Source organism: Dasypus novemcinctus, chromosome 7, assembly GCF_030445035.2.
Source record: "Dasypus novemcinctus isolate mDasNov1 chromosome 7, mDasNov1.1.hap2, whole genome shotgun sequence".
NCBI classification, from domain to species: Eukaryota; Metazoa; Chordata; class Mammalia; order Cingulata; family Dasypodidae; genus Dasypus; species Dasypus novemcinctus.
Window position 1 is genome coordinate 49,488,169 of NC_080679.1, and position 23,259 is coordinate 49,511,427.

Sequence of the window (23,259 nt, forward strand, 5' to 3'; positions counted from 1 at the left end):
AATAGTAGGGGGAATTATCTCCAGAAAAAGTAACTTGGTATCACACTGCTAATACTAAAATCACCAACTATTTCATGCACATTATCCTACATGAAAATGCATACTGTTAATACATTGCATTGACTAAGTTATTAGTCTTAGTTGCTTGGGGGTGCATTTCACAGAAAATGTTCTTAAAGACTCATCAGGATGCTGTTATCCCAAAATTCAGGCATCCAATGTGTTTGATTTATGTAATTTGCAACAAAAATGGCATAATGGTACCATCTTTGCTTAAAATGTTTCAAATCACCTCGTGTTTTCCTGCCATATTTATTGTTATATACTTATATTGCAAATTGAGTGCAAGCCACTTGAAGTCAGAGTCTATATCTTTCTCATTTTTTTTAATCCCCATAGGACCTCACATCTTATATTACTTGGAGGGGGCATTTGATATATGATTATTAAATAGATAAATTTCATAGGCAGTATATCTGGGACTTAATGATAGCTCCTAAACCTTTTACCCCAACTGGCAAGAAACTACAATTCCACTACACAGAAGAACATATATAAAAAAACAGAATCCATCTTCTTCATATAGTAATTTATATATCTTTATATTCCAAATGAGCCATTTTAGATCTCCAAAATGAACAATAAATGCCATTTATTTTGCGAACTTAGCTAAATTTTTCTAGCATATAGCATTATTTTGATTACTTAGATGAAATTTAGAATTTTTTCACCTTTCAATAAATTTGGGAAAAATTAAAATATTTGCAATTTTTCATCTTCTACTACTGTAATGTTATTTCATTTATTCAACACTTTCTTGCATATAAAATTTTCCTATTTTGTTTATGTAGAAATTGAATGATTTTGACTGTTTTCCTTATGTATATTTTGCTTTTGTTTCTGTTGTGGGTGGATGCTTTTTAATATTATCTTCTAAATTATGATTGCCAATATATGATACATTTACTAGTTTTTGTAGTACTATTTTCCTGGAATTAGTACTTCAAGTTATTTTTTCCCTTGCCTTGACATTTTATATCACTCTTTGGAAAACACCGCCTTATCCCTACCTATCCTCCTATGGGCTCTTTACCTGTCTTGTCCATTCTAATGGCTTTGCAGTAATCATTTTGTTTTTTGATGTATTTATTTCAAGGTAAAACTACAGGCAGACATAACATGGCTTCAATTTCTAAATATAGTTTCAATTAAAACACTTGTTATCAAATGCTAATAAAATATTCTAATCGGTAAGAAAATACAAACCTCTTTATTCTTAAACAAGAAGTTAATCATACCTTCCAGTATATCCTAGATCTTAATTCTCCAGAATATTAATGCTGTTAGAATGTCATTGATTAGGTATCATAACAGAATATTTTTACAGGTAATAACTACACTTATTTTTTCTACTCCAAAATAGATTTAATGTATATATAGAGAGAATTTTGCTTTATTAAGATTAATGTTTCCCATTATCTGTTGAGTTATGAGAAATGTAAACCCTTCACATGTATTTTCACTTTGGTGCTCACAGCATTATTTCAGTTTTATAGAGAGGCCCATATCTTATCTACTATATCTCATAGCCATTTCTCAATAACTTTTAGTGGGATGAACCAAGGCAAATAGCCTGATTAGAACAATTTATCTCCAGCCAACAACAGAAATTGAAAAAGGAGTCAGTCACCAGACATCTAGTTTGGTTCTGTTTTCAATAGATCATAACTGTTGGAAGAGAAATAAGCATTACAAAGCCTGTCTAATAACCTACTCAATAGTTAAAGTTTATTGACTGTTTACTGTAACAGACTCCATGCTGAGTACTTTATTGGCATTCATTCACGTAATCTTTCCCACAATCCTGTGAGTCAGTTACTGCAACTAGACTCTGTTTTGAAGACGAGTAAACAGGCAAAGAGAGTTCAGTAACTCTTTGAGTTCTTCCAGTTTTCCAGTCTTTCCATTTTCTGCTATGCTAGGGGATGAAGCCTTTCCTATGGGCCTAGATGAATATGGTGGTGGCCTCAGGGCAGCCTGCGTGCCTCCAGGAGTCAAGGGTCCTCAAGGTCGCTTACTACTGACTGATGTACCTGAGGTGCTGAGGCGTGTGTGCACGTACGCGTGTGCCTGCAGTGTGTTCAGGACAACAGTAGCATTGGTGATGAATGATATACTTGCCATCAAGCTAGGGGACTCAGGAGGGTCCAAATTCTACCCTGCTATCATCCCTCATCCCTCCTCTATCCATTACAAGCAACAATGGCCAGTGAGATAGAAGGTACTACTTTATTATCGTCCAGCTTTATACTTGATGACCCAGTGCAAAAGTCCAGTAGAATAGGGGTTTTGTTTGTTGTTTGTTGTTGTTGTTGTTGTTGTTTTTGAGGTACCAGGACTGGAGATTGAACCTGGGGCCTCATTTATGGGAAGCCGACACTTAACCACTGAGCTACATCAGTTCCCCTAAGTTGACTTTTTCATTTGTTTGTTGTTTGTTTTGTTTTTAGGACATACTGGGGATTGAACCTAGGACCTCATATGTCGGAAGCAGGTGCTCAATTTCTTGGGCTACATCTGCTCCCCAGAAGAGATTTCTTAATTGTACTTTGGGCCCAAAGCCTTATCCCTGGCCAGGCCCTGAGACAGATGCAGTCTGCTTAGGTACCTGCTCTACCTGAAGGCTATTATAAGACATACATGTACACAGAAAGAAAATAGAAGAAAGGAAAAAAAAGAAAAGAAAGAGTCTGTGGCCCTGTGCTTTCTGAAAGCACTCTGACTCTACCAATTATGAACAAAGACTTTCTTTTCCTTACATTGGGACTGTATGTAGAGAGCAGTGGTACAATTTCAGATCCCTCGTGATATTGTAGATCCTGGGAGGAATGAGGAAGGAGGAGAGAAAAGTGTCTGCCCATTTCTTATAAAAGCAAGAGTCCATTATCTTGAGTCTAGAGGTATTTTTTATTGGTTCTAGTTCTTGGAACAGCTGCTCTCAAACTACATAACCTTGATGAGGTCACATTCAGTTTCTTTATCTCTTAAATGAGGCAGCTGGACTAAAAGTGCCTTCGAGCTGATGCAAACAGTTAATGAGTACATTGCTATTCAAATTGTGTACCCAGGTTAAATGTAAAGAATCTGTGCCTGAAGGAAGTATAAACTCTTATCTTGAATTGGGATTTGTACAGGATTATTGTGTATTATGTTGGAGTCAAAATGAGATGCATGAAGCTAATTTATCCATCTACAACAAATGTTGCCCCTAAACATGTGACTAATAAATGTTACTTCTATGTGTCCAGAAGATTCACATGACCTTAATGGACCTAAATTTCCAACCTTATGCTTTATAATGGAAGGTAGAAAGAAAAGGGAATCTTTCTACTTGTTGGCTCTATTATTCAAGTCAGACAGTGCCCTGTGACTGGTGACTGTGGATAACCAAACCTAATTTCCTTTCTTAACAGTGTGCCATTGGAAAAGTCAAGGGCATTTCTCTAAAACTCCCCTTGGGCAGTTTTTAAAAATATGTGTTTGTTACAGGAACCATGCATATGCAGTGTCTGCAGTCCAGAGTTTTGTGGTTTAGAGGCATTGCTGCTTCTGATTGTTTCTGAACACGTGCTCCTCTTCAACTTCACCAAAATATTGGTTGGTTTCAACGAGAGTATTTTCTGTGGGAATTCCGGTCCTGAGACTCCATTCATTGTCCTCAAATGATCTTCTGCAAAGAGTCAATCTTCTGGGGTGATTCTATGCACTGGAGGAAGTGGTTATGAAGGTCTAAATATGGGAGTGTGAGAAACAGCAGTAGCCAGCAACTTTTTACTGAAGTGGTTGCTGTGCTGTTCAGCGTCTTGTTACAACAGTTAATTAAGTCAGAGATTGCCTTTTTAACCTGTTTTTTCACATTCCTTAATGGATTCTGTTTTAGTAGATGATCTGACTTCAGCCTTTTATTCTATTTTATTTCTTTGACACAATCAAAAATGACAGTAAGATTGTTTATAAATACTGAGTAGACACTTGTGGAAATTTTTTTGGAGCCAAATCTATTATTCTGACATTAATTGGTCATGTTCCTGGTTTGTATCTTACTAAGTGCCCACTGCATACACAACACAGTGCTAGATACATGGGAAACAAAAGATAAAGGAGGAAGGGCTTTTGTCCCCAACAAACACAGGTTTCAAAAAGAACATAAGTTGTACCCAAAAAACTTGTGTTTTGAAAGGAATATAAGTTGTACCCAAGTGGCATATAAGAAGGTTCAATGGTGGACGTGCTGGATGTACTCTCAGGGACACACAGAGAGAAACTTACCCTTGCAGAGAGGGTCAAAGGACAGCATATTTTATTTGAATATAATCTTCCTCTTTATTATAGACCCCTAAAATTGAATAGAATTTCTTCGTAAAGAGATATTAGAGAACTGCCACAGATTCCTTCTAACTCTATAAATTTGTAAAATAAACTTGAATAACTGTTAACCTACTCTGTTCTTCTACTTATGGTCAGTTATATCTTTAACATTTCTCAAACGTATTTGTTATGTTTGAAACTATTCTAAAAGGTAAAGAAATATTGCAAACCCACAATTTTTATTTTAACCACTTTTAATGAAGATTAAATGTGTATAAATATAAAATATGTATAAACATGCTTACAGCTTTTATAGACTATAAAACCAAAAGGCATATAAATTAAATAAAAACTTTAAAAATCCATAGCATTTGATAATTAGCAATATTAATGTGAGAAGATTTTGTTTTACAGAAGCCAAACCACCAATGTTAATACTGTTATCAGTGGAAAGATACATTTGTACTTTTTATTTCACTTGTGCTTGACTTGATTCTTTTGAATTTATATCTCATAATCCAGCACTTACTTCCTTATTATGGTCCTCATTTATTTTTTCTTCTCAATAAAAACATTATTATCTGATTCATTGTCTTGATGAGCTAATTCATTTAAGTATAGCCCCAAATACAATACTGAAGAGAAAGTATTTATCATTGAATGTACCTTGTGATGAGTGGATTCTGTCACCATGTTTCTTTTTTTTTTTTTAAGATTTATTTATTTATTTCTCTCCCCTCCCCCCCCCACCCCGGTTGTCTGTTCTCTGTGTCTATTTGCTGTGTCTTCTTCTTTGTCCACTTCTGTTGTTGTCAACAGCATGGGAATCTTGTGGGGTTTTTTTGTTGCATCATCTTGTTGTGTCAGCTCTCCGTGTGTGCGGCACCATTCCTGGGCAAGCTGAACTTTCTTTCGCACTGGGCGGCTCTCCTTATGGGGTGCACTCCTTGCGTGTGGGGCTCCCCTATGCGGGGACACCCCTGTGTGGCAGGGCACTCCTTGCGCGCATCAGCACTGCACATGGGCCAGCTCCACATGGGTCAAGGAGGCCCGGGGTTTGAACCGCAGACCTCCTATGTGGTAGATGGATGCCCTAACCACTGGGCCAAGTCCGCTTCCCACGTTTCTATTTTTAAACTATTGCAAACTTTTGTTCTTGGAATTAAACCAAGATAAGCGTTACCTTTATTTGGAATACATGCATAATTTACTTTTCAAATTCACTTCTTCTGTTTTCTTTTCAGCTTGTAGCAATTTACATAATGTATTACTTAACCTCCTTTCATCATTTTCTTGATGCAAATTAGCACTGCAAAAGAAAAGGCTTTATGATTGGTAAAAGAATTGTGTATGAGTGACAGACAGGGACTGTTGTTTTATATATATGTAAATCATTATATATAAAGTTTTCTCTAATCTCATGGCACCAAATGTCCTGTAAATGCAAGCATAGGAGTTTAAATCACATGACAATATTCAGTCATAAATTGTCATCCAATTATCCAAAATATATCTATATCATTTTTTTTTTATTTGAAAGGGGACCATTCCCTGACCCAGGACAATGATTGCCTTTATACAGGTTTGGAGGAACTTGGGACACATTATCTTCCTGTGGTGTCTTTGTTACTATAAGCATGACTTTTTCCAATAGAAGGGCCCATCCAATCCAGTACCACAAAGGAAAAATACGTCTCTCAGTGAGTAGGGTATTTATTGTGAGTGAACAAGCAGGGAACTGCAGGGATCTTCCCCAAAGGAGTTCAAAGTGCAAATGTGAAAGAGTTTTTATAAGTTGTTTTTTTAGGAGGTACTGGGGATTGAACCCAGGGCCTTACATATGAGAAGCAGGCGCACAACCACTAAGCTACATTTGCTCCTCTAGAATTTTTTGATAACAAATCAATTTTATTGATACATATTAATAAACAAACAATTCATCCAAAGTGCACAATCAGTGGTATTTGGTATTATCACAAATTTGTGCATTCATCATTTCATTATTAGAGCATTTTCATTATTTCAATAATGATAATAAACAAAAAACAAACAAATAAACAAGAAAATTCTTCATCTCTCAAGCTCTGTCTGTTTCCCCTGCTGTACATAGCTTCTATTTCTGGCTGTTCTTGAACAACTTTTTTTAAAGTTTTCTTGAGTTCTTATATCATTATTAACATTTTTTGTCATCAAAGTGAAAGTAGAGAATTTAAAAATTTTTCTAAAACTTGAGATAATGTTTGCAGATTTCTTGTAGACAAGGACACGGACACCAGTTTGAGAAACAGTGGTCTGTAGAATATTGAGTAAACACCTGATTATCAAGAAGCAGTTCCTGCTTTTTTTTCTCAGAAAATAATGGTGACACTTCTGAGGATGTCTGCTCACCTCTCTCTTCCTCAACTTTGTTCTCCCCTCTTGACAGTCAATAAATAAATGCTGTCATTGTTTCTAGCATAAGAAAACTTTATAGACTTAGGGCCTAAGCCCTGTTCAGTTAAGTGAACAGAATCTAAATATTTTCACATGATAGTGAAATTGTGCACTGACTTTCTTTCTTCACGGCACCATTAGCTCCTTGAGACAGGGACTGTGTTTTATTCCCTATTGGATTCCCAGTGTGCAATATCATGCCTGGTACATAGTAGGCCCTCAGGCAGCATTTGCTGTTAGAATGAGTGAACCTCAGTATAAGAAAGTACTTAGTGGTATGATGAATATGGGATGACATGCCCCTGTGTCTTTTTCCTGGAAGTATGTGACCCATAGCTTGTCATTGTGATAAATAAGCTGACCTCGTGGAGTACTCGTCCCAGCCTGCCCCTGGTGTGTTCTCACCCAAAGAATCAGACCAGCTGCCTTTACTGCCTGCTAGTCAATATCATGAAAGTAATGGAAAATTTCCCAATTGGCATATTTCCTCTGGTGCCTTTTCCCCTCTCTTTCTTCACTGTCATCCTTGTGACTCAGGAAGCAATGATGTTTTCCTTATTCACAGGAAACATACAGGCTGCAGTCCAGGGAATTGTATCTGTATCACCACTCACTCGTTCTGTAGAACTCCAGTTAGGGAAGCTGGGGAGAGTGCTCGGCCTGTTTGTTTTTTTGGTTTTGTTCTGTTTGCCTAGATTCATTGTGATGATAGGCGAAGGAGATAAACTGTGTGCTTGTTGGAGAGAGTTTTTGACTCTTCAAGATCAAAGCACATTGTCACTGACCCTTATGAGAGTACTTCTTTGGTTCAGTTATTGTTCATTTTTCTCCAAGATAACTTTTCTCTAATTTAGCTTTTTTAAGCCAACTTTTCTCTCTCTTATCAAAAAAAAACATTCACCAGATAAATGGCCTTGGTTTCCATCTCGTGCTTCAGACAGATGATTGCAACACTTTAGGGAAATAGTCTGTCCGAGTCAAGCCTTCTAACTAAAAGAACCGTAGGCAGAGAGACTGGCCTTTCTCTTCTGAACAATTTCTCTACATACACGTCTGCCACTTGTGACTCAGTAGGCTTATTTTTTTTAGTAGTTAACTATTGGCAATAACAGATAAAAAAAGAGAATTTGACAATACTAAAGAATAGACCCTTCATATTTTAACATTTTAGGTAAATGGGTTGAGCTGGAAGAAACTGAAGGCCAGATCTGATTCATCATTCCTATTAAGTTATGTGAATGAGGCAAATCAATTGACATTTCTGTGCACTAGAGAATTTTTCATCTGAACAATTAAAACTTCCCTTCTGCCTCACTGCCTTCAAGTCTGTAAGCAATCTTAAAAAGATAATTCATAATTATAAAATGTAGTGGACTTTATAAAAATATCAAATGGAAATGCAGGATGCTATATAAATAAGAAAAAAGTCTAAATGAATACTTACATTAGAGATTGATAAGTTATTCCATAGGACAGGATCATAATTGAGTATATTGTCCTTAGTACTCAGAATAAAATTGCATATCTGTGTTTGCCTCTATGTTCCAATCAAATGTAATACTTTCAGTATCCATGGTTTACGATTTTAAGTTTTTCTTCATTTTATGCAAATTAATAATGATGTGCTTTGAAAGAGCATGATGTAAATGAAGGAAAGCAACTACAAAAGTTTTTTTAAAATTCTATTCATATCATGAGTTAAAAGCAGTAACATGAAGACTCATTAAACAAAATAACTGGTGTTATTACATATCTATTAAAAAGTAATAGAAGTAGCTCACATTATTGTATTTAATATATGTATCTACATTTATACAGCTATGCACACAATCTATTTCATTAACTGAAGTAACTTGTAGTATTTCAGTTTTTCAGTTTTTTGAGAGAAGAACCATATGCTTTTATGTTAAATATATAATGCACAGACTATTTGCTTCCAAGAAGGAATGAGCTCATCACACACAACTTAATGTTCAGGAGAATATATGAATATGTTCAGGAGAATAGCTGAATATCCTTATATAATGCCTATTTGGAATAGCAGGATGGTCCATATTATTGCTTAGAATTTAGGCCAACAACACTCTTTAACTCAGAGCAGAGGCTGAGTTTATTGGTTGGGTGGTACTACTACCTATAGTCATATTTGGACAACAAAATGATAAAGAGAATAAAAGAATCTATTTTTTCCAACATTAGAACAAGGAGATGTTGATGCTTGTAAGGTCTTCCTTGAAGGACCATGTCTCTCTTAGATGTGTCTTATTCCTAGGGTGTCACACAGTAACCCACACATAAGTACTACAAAATGTTGTGACCACTTAAAAATGGTACCTAAGCACTGAGGTTTGTCCCAAAAGTCCACCACATGTATTTTTGAGCTGTTCCTTTGCTTGAATAGGGAGAAGATTCAATTTATCCGAACTGAAGGGACCCCAGGATTGGTGCGCCTTTCAAGTGATGCTGACCTTGTCATGTTGCTCAGGTGCGTAACACTGGTTCTTCAAGTAGAGCATCTCCTGTCATCAGGTATTATGGAGAATTTAGAAAATAATCTGCCCATAGTGGTCGTCGAACAATGTCTCCTTTTTCTCGAAAACTTGTGGAAAAACTCCTGTTGAAGATTAGCATGCTGATTTAGTGATATTTTCTTTCAGAGTACATTTTTTATCACTGAGATCTGTTTGATTCTGTTTGTACCTTGCTGGGAAAGGAGTTGGTCTTGGGGAAGGGAAAGGCAAAGGCTAAAGAGGTCAGTGAATTGAATTTCCCGTTCATAGAATAGAGCAGAAGGGTGTCTGAATACAGTATACGTGGCTTACACCTTCAGAGTAGAAAAGAGGTCATATTGCATTTATGTAAAAACACTTTTTCTTCCAAATGTGGTTTGTCCCCTTTTCCTGATTTCAGAACATTATTTGTTTTATGGTTTTGAAAGTTTAGTTCTGAAAAATCATATCAGAAAGTTGAAATTCAGTCATTGGTACTCACTGCCCTGCCATCTTAATGGCCTTTCAAAACCTGATCAATTTTATTTTCTTTCCTGATGGTTAGACTGGCTTACATTTTTAAATTTAGAGTAGTATAGAAGGGAAATGGATAGTTTCAAAAGACCTCTCATTTTTAATATTATCTCTCAAATGCAAGCAGGCCAGAGTAAAACAATGCTTTGCTCTACCCAATGGTTGTGGCACCCACCACTGGAACCTCCAAAGGGCTCAAGGGAATGTCATGTCTCTCCACTCAGGCCAAGTTTTGTTTATTCCAGAGCGGCAACAGCCTCATTTATGTTATTCGTCATGATCCTGACCCTGACCATTTCTAAGTGCCCACTTGATGCTTGCCATATCTGTAAAACTAAAGTGCTTTCCAAAAAAGGGTATTTTCTTTTACTCTGTAGTTGATATAAATGATTCCTGAGTGTTGATTATATTGAAAGGAAAGAATAAATGTCACAGAAGGAAGGGACACAGGCTTAAAAGTCTGTGCTAATTCCAACTCTTCTGGCTTGAGGTTTCTAGTCCCTTGTGGCATCAACTGTTACATAGAATTCTCCTTAGTAGTTAATTTTAAATTCACATTATTCCATTGGCTATTGAAAAGTTAGAGAACTGATTTTTTCAGGAGTTAGTTTGGTATGATAAGTAAGCTGCTTCTGTTTCCATATCTTTTGACTTTTATAGTTCATAAGTAGAAAGACGGCCTTGAAAAATATCACATCTAAAAAATATTTTTGCCACAGTGACCTGGCAGGTGTGTGCATGTGAGTGAAGAACCAGGCTAAGAATAATTAAGTTGTTATTGCATTATTATAACTGAGAGTTTTTCAACTTCCGCACGACTGACATCTTGGGCCAGATGATTCTTTGGTTTGAGACTAGCCTGTGCTTTACAGAATTTTTAGCAGCATCCTGGTCTCCACCTATTAGATGTCAATCGAATCCCCTTTGCCAGTTGTGACCACCAAAAATGCCCTGGGATATTGCCAAATAGCCCCTGGAAGACACAGTTGCCCCTGGCTAAGAAAATGTTATAACCCCTAGGAGTCCTTTTCTTATTGTTCCACTTTTACTGAATGTTTCAGCTTTGGCCAAGTTTGAGGAAAAGGAAACCTATTCTACCTTTCAATTAAAAACACATGAATCCTTTTACTTTTATTGCTGTTTTTTTCTCTATTTTGTCAAACTTCAATATGCAGTAGAAAGAAGACAGTCAAATAATCTAAAATAAAAACTCTCACATTTGAAAAACAATATAAATCCAAGTAAACAAGGGAACTAATTATTTAGGAGGTGTGATTATTTACCAGGTGTATTAGTCAGCCAAAGGGGGTGCTGATGTAAAATACCAGAAATCTGCTGGGTGTTATACATGGTATTTATTTGGGGTAGGAGCTTACAGATACCAGGCCATAAAGCATAAGTTACTTCCCTCACCAGAGTCTATTTGGAGCAGGATGGCTGCCAACATGTGCAAGGGTTCAGGCTTCCTGGGATCCTACGTTCCTGGGGCTGGTTTCTCTTTCCTTTATGTGCTGACTTCTCGGGGCTCCAGCTTAAGTCTTTAGCATCAAACTCCAACATTAAAATTCCAACATCAGAAACCCTCAACTCTGTTCTTCACCACACCCTTATCATAACTCAATCACTGCCAAGATACAGATCAGATTACAAGTATAATCCAATATATCTTTTTGGAATTCATCAATTATATCAAACTGCTATACCAGGCATTTTGTTTTATTTTGCTTTTACTTCTCCAACCAAATCCTAAGTTTTTAGAATGCTGGACACTGTTGTATAATTCTTGGAATGAAGATGCAGAATATACTTGTGGGTTCTTGTCTATTGTGTTTGGATTAGTTCCAAATCTAAAAATTCTGGTACTGTTTTCAAACAAATACTTAAACTCAAGCCCACGTATTAAAGTGGTAAAATAAAAATCCTGTTATCAAAAGTTGGAAGGAAAAAGGGCAAATAACCCCATGTTTCACAAAAGCTAGAGGACTCCACTGTTTTCTCCCAAGGATTGCCTATGGGAAAGATGAAACAGGTGCTCCCTTTGGGATATAAACTGGACCTTAGAGGGAACGGGTCACAGTAAAGGATCAACTGTCTTATTCACTGTAGAAATAAGTCTTTCCCTCACCTCTTTGGCTGAAGTACACATTTTGTTTCTTGTCTTTCTCCAGTTTATTTGAAGAAGAAATAATGTCATATGTGCCTCCACATACTTTACTCTACCCCAGCTATTGTCAGTCCCCACGTGGCTCCCCCGTGTCCTCCCCGCAGAACTCTCCAGGTGAGTACATGTGCTGCTGCAGAGAATGCTCCAAGCAGTGAACCTAAAGTCAGGCGTTCTTGCTAAAGAGAGGGAACAGTTTGGAAACATTTTCAGTGCTAGCACAGGTCCATGTTGCCTGGCATGTACTGTCTCTTAAAACTGCCTTATTTCCATAGGGATTCATTTTGACAGAGAGAAAATGAAATTCCAGACAGGAGGATAAATGTTAATAGTAACATTCAGATCTAGAATTTACTTTTCATCAAGTTATGTAGTGCCTAATGTAGCTTGGAAAATAGTAGTGCACAAAATACTATGTTGCCTTTTTGTATTTAAAAAATTCTAGTTAGCACACCTATTTGATGGATAATAGGAAAAAACTTTTGCTGTCAAGATATAATACAGAATTAAAATTAGTCACTTTAATAAACTTGAATATCCTTCTCTGCAATATTCACTGACTGCATAAGATAGGAATAACAGAGATGCATGGACAGACAGAGCATGTTGACAGAGGAAACAAATCAAAATTTGTAGGTTCACACTCTTTTTGAAAGAGGTGTGGCACAACTTAAGTAGTGAATGGAAGAACAAATGAACGAATTATAGACAGTGGATCTCAAGTGAAGATTTTTTTTTTAAATCAAAGTAGCCATGATGTTGATAGAATATCAGCTCTATTTATCCTTATTATAGGCAATGCATCATTCACACTTTAATAGCTATCAAATTTAAAATCTTTCAATAGAAGTCCAAACTCCCTGTGTGTTGCTAAAAGCTGCTTGACATTCTTTGATATATAACATGCATTTTCTCATATTGCTATAATAAGTGATGCTGCCTCCTAATTGAATGCTGCAAACAGGAAAATGTACATTAATTTGTTCATTTAACAGATTTATTGAGCATCCAACTATGATCCAAGCACTTAATTAGACTGTGATGCTACAAAGACGAATAATAAATCTTTGCCTTTGAAGGACTCATGGTGGAACAGTGAGGGCGAGTGAGTCAACATATGACTCTGTGAAGCACTGGGGTTAGTCCTGTGATGAAGATCTGTGTAGAAACACAGATGTGGGAGCAGTTATTCCTTCAGGGTTGGGGCTGGAGTGTTTGGGGAAAGGTAAAGAGAACAGGTTTGGAGTGGAGCCTTGAAGGTTGATGAGAGGAGTTTACTAGGTGGACCAAAGGAAGCAGGGTATTCTAGGCAAGGGGGCAGCATAAGCTAATCCAAGAAGCATGACAGTAGTTTAGGGCAAGGTAGTGGGTACAAGTGAAGGAGGTCCTCAACGTGCAGATTGGAAAGATGGGCCAGGCCCAGTTGGTCGTTGAAGCCTTACTTGGTATTCCACGTGGAGCCACTGAAGGTTTATAAAGAGAGCTGATAACATTTTTTTTACAAAGATCAGTTTGGTGGCAATATGGAGGATTGATTAGCAGATGACAGACTGAAGCAAAAGAAACCAGTATTGGCCCATATGATATCAATGAAGGGCTGGACTAGGCAGTGGCACTGGTGATGGAGACAAGGGAACAAATGGATGTGTAGGATTTAGAGTTATCAGGACTTTGCGTCCAGGTAGGGTGTGAGAGGTGAAGGAGAGGAAGGAATCAAGGCAGACTCTAGGTCCTCCCTACCTAGACTACCAAGCAGATTGGTAACACCATTCACTAAGAAAGGTGTGAAAGATTAGACTGGAGGAAAAAGGTCAGAAGAGTTTGGTTGGGTCATGTTTTGTTGAGGAATCTTTGGACCATTCGTTTGGAAGTGCCCAAAGACAAATTGTTGGTGGGTAGGAGGAACCAGGTAGAACAAGTCAGTGAAAAGAAAAGAAAATAGATGGTGAACTGGGATTTCAACACTTAAGGACTTGGTTGAGGTCAAGGAGCAGATTTTGAAGGAGAGTAAGGAAATACCTACGTTTTAAGGAGGAGGTGCCAAATGCTCAGGAAGGATGAGGCCTGAAGAAAGGCCACTAGATTTGAAAAATGAGAATATATATGGCTTTTGCAAGAGCAGTTTCCATGAAAGTCATGGGTCATAAGCTGGTTTGTGACTGGTTATGGAATGATGTAGGATGTAAAGTAGAAGCTGGGAGTGTAGAATACACTTCTTATGATGTATAGAGGTGAAAAGAAAGCAAGATTGGACAGCAGTTAGAAAAGGAAGAGTTACGGCTTTCTGGATGGGGAAGTTGAGTGTGTGTGTTTGTGCAGAGGTCAGGGGATCTTGGTGGCAGGAAAGTGGTTTGTTGAGTGGAGAAAAGAAGCAGCAGCCAACCCAGTATAGACCCATAAGAAGGTGGAACACTGAAGTCGAAAGCCCAGGTCAACTTTGGAATAAAGTAGGAAGTCCTATTTTGTTGATACAGGACAAAAGGAAATAAAAATATGACATGACAGGTAACTTTAAAGGTGTAGGGAAAACTTGATGGAATTCTCAGCTGGTCTCAGTCACTTACCATCTGTGTGACTTTGGGCAATTTATCTCCCTCACTGAACTTGAATTTCTTTTCTATAAAATGAGTAATCACCTCCCCCTGGTTATTTTGGAGAATATAGCTTACCTGGTGCCTGGAACATAACAATGATTCAAAACATGTTCCTTAAGCCCCTTCCCCCCCTTTTTTCTTTCTGGAAATCTGATTCTGAGAAGTATATTTTAAAATATGTGAACTATTAATATCGGGATTATTTGAATATCCCTGATATGCAGAGGTAGCTACCTAGATAGTTGATCATTCTGAATGGGCATTCTCTTAGCAAGAATCTATGCTGAAGTTTAAAATGGCTTGTCCTTTACCTGATGCTTTGTGGTTTTAAAAAATGAAGATCTGTGGATGATTGCTCATGCAAGTCAGGCTTACTTTTCCATGCCTTTTCTATGGAAAAGTTAGATCACCAGATTCTGTCTCATCTGAGCCCTACGAAGCCATGCTGAGACTAGCTGACATTTCTCGGCATGAACATTCTAAATGGTGACCAAGTTCACCTCTTCATTTTACATCACAAATGCACACCAATAATCCTTGGTGGTAATAGAATGCATTCTGGAAACTTAGATTTAGAGTTAAACATGTTCCAAAGACATGTATAATCCCAAATATATCTAAATTGCTAGCAGTGTTTTTGATGGTTTTAATTTTCAGGACGAATCATCTCCATATTTTTGGCCTGCTCTGTGTCAGTGGGCTTTGTTTGATCTTGGAATTGGGATGTACTGCTTGATATCAATGGAAGTAACTATAACTAATTCCACATGACACAGAGGCAGGACTAGCTAGGCTCATTCTCAGTTTCTTTAAATAAAATAGCCTCTCCTTTCAATGGTATTCCCAAAGTTTTTGTGAAAGCAACATTTCAAACAGATTTTTAAAAATAGTCTGATCCTCTTTTTGGTGACCAGAATTTTACCACTTTTAGTGGTATGAGAATAATATGGTGAAAATTACAACAATAATAAATTTTAATGATCCTCTTTCAGAGTCCCTAGGAACCTGGTAAACTTTCCATACTTGTCCTCATTCCCACATATTTACATGCCTTTTCAAGAGCAGAAGAGAGAGGGGCTTTGGAAACTTTGACTCACCACTATTTGCAGCTGTTAGAGTGCTCACCTAAAATTTCTCAGAATTTTGTAATGTGAAGTTTGTTTTCCTAGGACCATTAGAATGCCAATCCTAACCTCAGCTATGCCAGAAGGAAACAATCTTTCCAAACACCATATGGTTTATTATGCCAAATATGGGACCCAGAAGTTTATTTAAGGATCTTTTATAGCAGGACATTTCTAGGAATTTAAATGTAATAACACCTAATTTCTCTAATACTGTTGGAGATGTACTCATTTATGTGAATTTTCCAGGTAACTGAAGCTATGACTTCAAGTGTCAAAAAACTTTTGTTTAACCCATCATTTGCTGAAACTGTTTAAAAAAAAACACATAATATGTATTTTTAAAAGATTTACTTTTTATTTATTTCTCTCCCCTTCCCTGCCCCCCTGCCCCCTGTTAACTGCTCTCTGTGTCCATTCGCTGTGTGTTCTTCTGGGTCTGCGTGTATTCTTGTTGGTGGCACTGGGAATCTGTGTCTCGTTTTTGTTGCATCATCTCACCATGTGTGCGGCACCATTCCTGGGCAGGCTGCACTTTTTTTGCACTGGGTGGCTCTCCTTACGGGGCGCACTCCTTGCGCGTGGCACTCCCCTATGCGGGGGGCACCCCTGCATGGCACAGCGCTCCTTGCACGCATCAGCACTGCGCATGAGCCAGCTCATCACACAGGTCAGGAGGCCCTGGGTTTGAACCCTGGACCTCCCATGTGGTAGGCGGATGCCCCATCCGTTGGACCAAATCCACTTCCCAAAACACATAATATTTTCCACTGCTTTCTTTTGAAGTACTTTAAGGATATTTCATGATATCTTGTGGTCATTATGATAATGAGTTATGGTACTCATGATAGTGAATAGATGTTACCTGACTAGAACTGGACTACCTAGAATCTAGTACCAGCACCATGTCACACTCATCAGCAGTAAAACAGGGCACAATGAGGCCACATGGGTTCCATACTGAAAGTTGTCTTGAGGTGATGGGATGTGAGAATTCCTTTTCCCAACACATGGTATGACTCCATAAGGATCCTCTTTTCTTATCTCTCTTCCCAAAATCTTAGTATCTTAGCAGTTGCTCTTCTTTTTTCAAAAACAGTCTCTCTCTCTCTCTTCTCATGTTTTTCTTAAGTTTCAGTATTCAACTATGTTCCGGAATATGGAGACTGTCAGAAATTATTGTAATTTATATGTTCTCATTCACTAACCGGGAATGTAAAACAATTTCAGAGATGTGGTTTTTGGTTTGGTTTTTGTTTCGTTTTGTTTAAAGAAAATGAACCAGGAAAAAAGTGCTCTTCTGAGTAGTCCCCATACAAGACCTGGAGCCATGCTGGATTAGGCTGAGGTCAAATTCCATGCAATGCAGAGCCCTAGCCATCAAAGCAATTTGGGTTCCAGGTTGCACATCTGGAATCAAAAAAGGCCCAGGCTGCTCAGTAGTTTGATACCAAGATTTTTCTAGTGTTTTCTGAAGTATTTTGTCAGGTAACATTCTTTAGTTTTTATATGACTGCGATTTTGTAACAGTAGATTGAAATAGTGTGAAAGTTTATGTGGAAGTACTTTAGGTCTGCCTAGTAACAAAAAGGAAAAAGAAGACCCTAATACTGAATTTTTTTCCCTGCAAATAATTAACATAATGCTGACTATCACCCTATGTAACATTGATCTTTTTTTCTGATTCTCTTTTTTAAGTTCATAAACCCTGTAAAATTATTCTCTGTAAGTGTGCTCTATCCTACAACTTCACTTGCCATTATGGTTCCTATACGATTTTATTAGCTCAGTCTTCCAAGAACATTTTTGATTTCCAAAGTGGATATATCATTGTTCCTGCCCTGGAATTTTTTGGCAATGGCACCTGACTTGCAATAAGAATTTGACAAGGATCAACAACATAATTTACTGTAATTTTTAAACATGAAGTAATATGTAAATGATTTTTTCTTAATAGATGTATTAGCAAAAGAATTTTCACAATTTAACAAGTTCTGTCTTCAGAGTCTCCATAATTAAATCTCTTTACGTACTGTGTAAACGGAGTCAGAGCTAATTTTTATGAAGTGTCTCTATTGATATTGATGAAATTCATTATGGCATTTCCCATATTCTTTTAAGCATCTCAAATTATTCAGCAATAGTATATGTGCTATTGTTTTTTGAAAGCAACCAACTCTTAAAGAATCATGTTTCTTTTGATTCCTGAAAGATTTTCATTCAGACCTTTGTTCTTTTCCCTCTTCCTTATCAATGCCTATGCTCTTAAAAGCTGATTCATTATGGGTGCTTTCTGAGCTTCCTCAGTTTACTGGTCTGCAGCTCCTCAGACTGGAACAACTTTATTCCACCACCCTGAATGGACTTCCACAGCTCTGCCCTGCCTCTCGGCCATCAAGAAGAACAGCCTTGCTTTCGTGGAAATCTTGTTCCTTTATGTCCTAAGTGATACACCAGAATACACCAGAATCCTTCGTTCTCTCTTGGGCCCTGGATGCTGCCCAGGTGTTTCACTGGTTACATTTGACCTTTCTCTAGTGGATATGGTTCTCAACCTTGACTGCACATTGGAATCATCTGGGGAGCTTTAAGTAAACACTGATGCTTAGGGCTCACCCCCAGAGATTCTGATGTAATGGGTCTTGGGTGTGGCTTGAACATTTGTGACTTTTAAAAGCTTTCCACATGAATCTAATGTGCAGCCAAAACTGAGAACTGCTGCTTGGGAGTCTTCTGCATCCCAGATCTTTTAAGTTGAAGTTTGTTTTCTTTAAGGCATATTCCTTTGCCCTTTGGTTAAAAGATTCATAACTATACAAACCGACCTCATAATTAGGTTAATAGCTAATTATGTAAACATCCATTCCTAAAATCCCATGTGTTTATTGTTCACCTGTATGCAGATAACAGTAGCAGCAGACACAAGGCTCTTCTTATGTAACAGACACTGCAGTAAATTGTTGGACACACACTCTCATTTGGTTCAAGGTGTGCTAATCTCTCATGAACTCCAGTACTGTATTTTCAAGTCCCCAGAGAGCATATCCACCTGACTAGCATTGCCAACTCAGTATGTATAAAACTTGACATGCTCCTGTCCACCAGCATCATTTCCCACACCACTTTTATCATCAGCCTGATCTGACTCAAATCTTTAAATCTGCCCTCCACTGGCATATGACTTGGACAGGAAACCGCTCCAGTTTCCTTAGTTGCAAAGTGGTGATGATGGTAATAATACCCACTTCATAGCCTTGATGCAAGGACTTCCCAAGGCCTTCTATGTATAGTGCACTTGTCCCGAACACATAGGAAGGGCTTAACAGTGGTAGCTATTGTTATGTTAAAAATTGAATGTTACCATCGGCTCTTCCCATTCCTCATCCTGAAGTATCTACTCTGTTACCAACCTTACTTCACACTGTAGGTGTCTCTCTGTCACCATTCTCACAGGCCTAGTTCCTCATCCCCTTGGGTCTAGGTTGTTGCAAGAGCTCCTAGTTGGAGCTCTTCCCTCTATTCTCCTTTCTTCTATGAAAATAATTTAACTAAAAGACAACTTTTATCTTACTCCCTTGCTCAGGAACCTATAAAGACTTCCTCATGCCCAATGCATCATACCCAAATGCTTCAGCAAGTTTATTTTTAATTCCTCTCATAATTTGGCTTCAACTTTTTCTCGTTTACTCCCCAGCACACCTCCTCCACTTTTGCTGCCCACCCCCTCCAGTGCTCAGTTTCTCCCCATGCATAGAAAATATAGTCTCCTCTCTTTTACAAGCTTGGTTCCAATAAAATTTTTTTAAGTCCTCCCTAAAGTCTTTTTCCATTTTTGTCTATGCTCATTTACTATTACTTTGATATAACACTGAGCTCAAACATAAGTACCTACAAAGGGGCAGGCAGTCACTGGCCCTGAGTGGCTGTGGCCCAGTGGAGCTAATGTACCCCATCTAAAGGAGTCAGCTGCCTGTTCTAGCCCTGGGAAAATGCAGGTCAGCGGTTGCCAGATTTCCCAAAACATTTTCAGTAGAAAATCTGAACTTTTTTAAATTTGAAATTTCCTAATTATTAAATGTTGGCAATTAATTTAAAATCTCTTAAAATATTGTGAGGGCAGACAAAATAGATCTTTACAGCTGGAAGCAGCTGCAGGGCAATAGCTTGCCTCCTCGGTTTTATAGTTTCTAGACCACCTACTGTAGGCTCAAATTATTCTCTAATTGAAACAACCAAGATATCTACTCCAAGGATACCACTTTATGCATTTGGGCATCTGTTGCTGAACCTAACACAGTATTAGCAATAATAGTAATCACATAGTAGATGATTTGTTCAGCAAACATTTAGTGAGCTTAGACTATGAGTAATGCACAAAATTTCATGGTTTTTATTTTCTGGTTTCTTTCATTATTTTGGGAAATATTTGGTGGAAATATCCTGTGTTTTTGTCATGGCTGAGTCTGATTCCCACATTCATCAGTTTTGTCACCCAGCTTGTTGGCTAGTTACGTTGTAACACAAAGTCAGATTTTTCTATGGAAAGAGGAACAATTTGGGTCACTTTTACATTTTACTAATGTCAGTTGCCATTGAATGACATATAGGACATTTTTAGATAATCTGTTGATAATCACGGTACTTGGCACATACTAAGCATGCAATAAATATTAGTACTATTATTTACTATGTATCCAGGAGATGTTTGCCTTCTGAATTCTGTTTTTATATCAAGATTACTTTACCGTGCAATATGACATGCATGTAATTATGTATCTAAATTCATTCTTAGTGCATTACTAAAAGGTTTAGGGATTTTTGTTTTTATGAGGAATTTAGAGTGAATTATGGAAACTTACCACACTACTCTTGCCTTATATGCCACATTCTTTCATACTGTAACTTCCTGTCTAATTGCCATGATATCATCTCAGAAGCAAGCAAAGATATTCCACCCTGAACAGTTACCATTAGACATGAGTAACTCTATTTGACTCATGTGAGTTTGGACTGAAAAAAAGGGAACATATTTGACTAACACATGAGCACCATTGTAACTATTCAAACAGGGTTGTTTTTCTCAACACCAAAATGCTCCAAAAAAATAATCTCTTAAGAACCTGATAAAGTCTGTTATATCTTTCAATTTATAGAAGAGATTATAAACACTGCCTCCTTTTCCTTGTTAACTGTGGTCTCTGACCCATGCTGGTGTTTTCCATGGGGATGTGTTGAGTAGGATACTGCAAAATCCAGACCGTTCTCTCTTTGTGGTTTGCTGCAGGTACTCAGCGTGCCAATGCCCGAGCTCCAGCCCCTTACAAGCGAGATTTTGAGGCCAAACTAAGGAACTTTTACAGAAAGCTAGAAACTAAAGGATACGGACAAGGACCAGGGAAATTAAAGTAAGTCCAAGTAATATAAACTCATGATTTATAAATGGTGAAAAAATAAAACACAACTGAGAATTTAGGAAATTGATTGTAATTTAGGATGACCAGCTTTGTTTTAGTTGTTATAATTATTTTGGCATCTCTACATTACAGGATCACATAAAACATAATTCCAGAATTAATATGGTTAAGTTTAAGGTTCTAAGATAAATAATAAAAAGGCTACCACTTTCCATGTAGTGATTTAGGCAACTAAATGATTTGGTTTTTCTCTCAAAAAATACCACTCTCTTGGCTTATACTATATCCTTTAGATATGTATCTGTTACTATTGGAATATCCTACGTTGCGTTTTCCTGTCTCCTGAGCTGACCCAGATGTAAGATGAGCGCTCAGCTCTATTTCTTTCTGTGATGAAAACTTCACTTGTCCAACAGAATATCTCATGAATGCGGTTTCTGTGTTTCTTTACCCACCTGCCTTTAAATTGGAAACTGGAACATAAACACATTGTGTGGCCTAGAATTATTTTCATTCCCTGCTTATTCTAACTCTCCCCTCATCCCCACATCCACCCCTGTCCCACTTCCTCACCAGTGTCACTCTGCCATCCGAGATAGGACAGAGGAGGGAGAGTGTGTGCTGCAGCTCAGCCATAAACCCAGGTGCCTGAGAGGCGCAGAGGCCAGCCCGGCAATCTCGCTGCTCACTGCCTTACCTGGGAGACTTCGCTAGATTGAATTCACAAGTTCTACCTGCATCGCCATCAAAAAACAAAAACCATCAACCTGCCCAAAACTTCAGACCTCTCTGAGATTTTATCTCTCTCACTCTTCACTTAAGAAGGTCTGGTCGATCAAACTTCCGATGATGTAGCCTCCCTGTCATCTCCCTGTCCATTACCATTTGCATCGAGGGCAAGGAGATATCTATGTAAGGAAGACTTTGGTAGTGTCCATCACAAGTGGATAATCAGCCTCAAGCATCATTCATTCACTGGTATCTATCACTCAGGGAATCTCAAGACTCACTTAATTTAAAAATTCAACTAAGCACAGTTGTAAACTCCTCTGCTTTGGAGGCCACTGAGAATTTTTTTTTCTCCTTGGTCTCTCTCTGGGCACTTAGTATTTGGCTTTCTTTTCTAGGTGCATTCAGTCTTAAAACTACTTCAGAGAGTTGTTCTTCCTTTACTAAACAAAACTTTTGTGTGTGTTGTTGTATAAGCATTCTCCTTCTGGAATAAATTGGTTTGCACATTCAGTAGGGACCCTTGAGTTGTTATTCCAGGTCATAAGTGGGATGCTCTGTTTAACAATTATTCTCTTATGTAACTTCTAATGCTGCTAAGAGTTACAGATGGGTATTTTTTATTGCAAGTAGCAAGGAAATTAAGTAACAACACTTTTGGCTTCGTTAATTGTGGTAAATGGAATTCAGTGGCAAGTGCCAAACTCTATAAAGATTAGAAAATAATCTGTTTTTCAAATTGTCTATGTGCAGGTTAATTATTAGAAGAGATCACTTACTAGAAGATGCATTTAATCAGATTATGGGCTACTCCAGAAAAGACCTGCAGAGAAATAAGCTATATGTCACATTTGTTGGAGAGGAAGGGTAAGTAGAATACAGAAGTGGCCCGTGGAGCACTGGCAGCACTGGCAACTGTGGGGCAGATGTTTCACCACCTCACTGTGGTTGCCTGCAACCTGAAATTGTTCTGGCAGGAAATGCCATTCTCATATGCTTTAAGCTTTTGGCTTTTTAAATTTTTTTAAATTAAGGGTTCCTCTGGTTTTTCAATCATTTGATGTAGAATTTCTTTGTTAAAACCTCATGACTATAGGTCACTTTGGGGAATAGGAACTTGGTTTGGTTCTTCTCTTTGCCTCTCTCATCCTCTTAAAGGTGAAGAAGTGGGGCTTTGAGGGAATTAAGGGAAATTATCTTTTTAATGCCTGTCATCTTCTTATCTGCACTGGAGTGTTAAATAGAAGGGACTTCACCTAATATATAAACCAAGTTTCAGAAAAACAATTTAGAATCCTGCTGTTGCCACAGAAAGCCTCTGCTACTTTGTTTCTTATTTCACTGCCCCCAGTTTTTTCTTCCATTGGCAGGGCAGCATACCTACCAAAATAACTATCTACCATAAACAGACAT

General features: G+C 37.8%; 1 protein-coding gene across 16 annotated transcripts in view; it reads left to right on the plus strand.

Annotated features, from left to right (window-relative positions):
* HECW2 (HECT, C2 and WW domain containing E3 ubiquitin protein ligase 2) overlaps positions 1-23,259 on the plus strand; it is a 469,060-nt gene that overhangs the window by 406,034 nt on the left and 39,767 nt on the right. For all 16 annotated transcript variants that reach the window (XM_058300431.1, XM_058300434.1, XM_058300432.1 and 13 more), the window contains 4 exons: positions 9,203-9,286; positions 11,993-12,102; positions 20,988-21,108; positions 22,600-22,713. In XM_058300431.1, the coding sequence (XP_058156414.1) occupies positions 9,203-9,286; positions 11,993-12,102; positions 20,988-21,108; positions 22,600-22,713 (429 nt within the window). The remainder of the gene's footprint in view (positions 1-9,202; positions 9,287-11,992; positions 12,103-20,987; positions 21,109-22,599; positions 22,714-23,259) is intronic.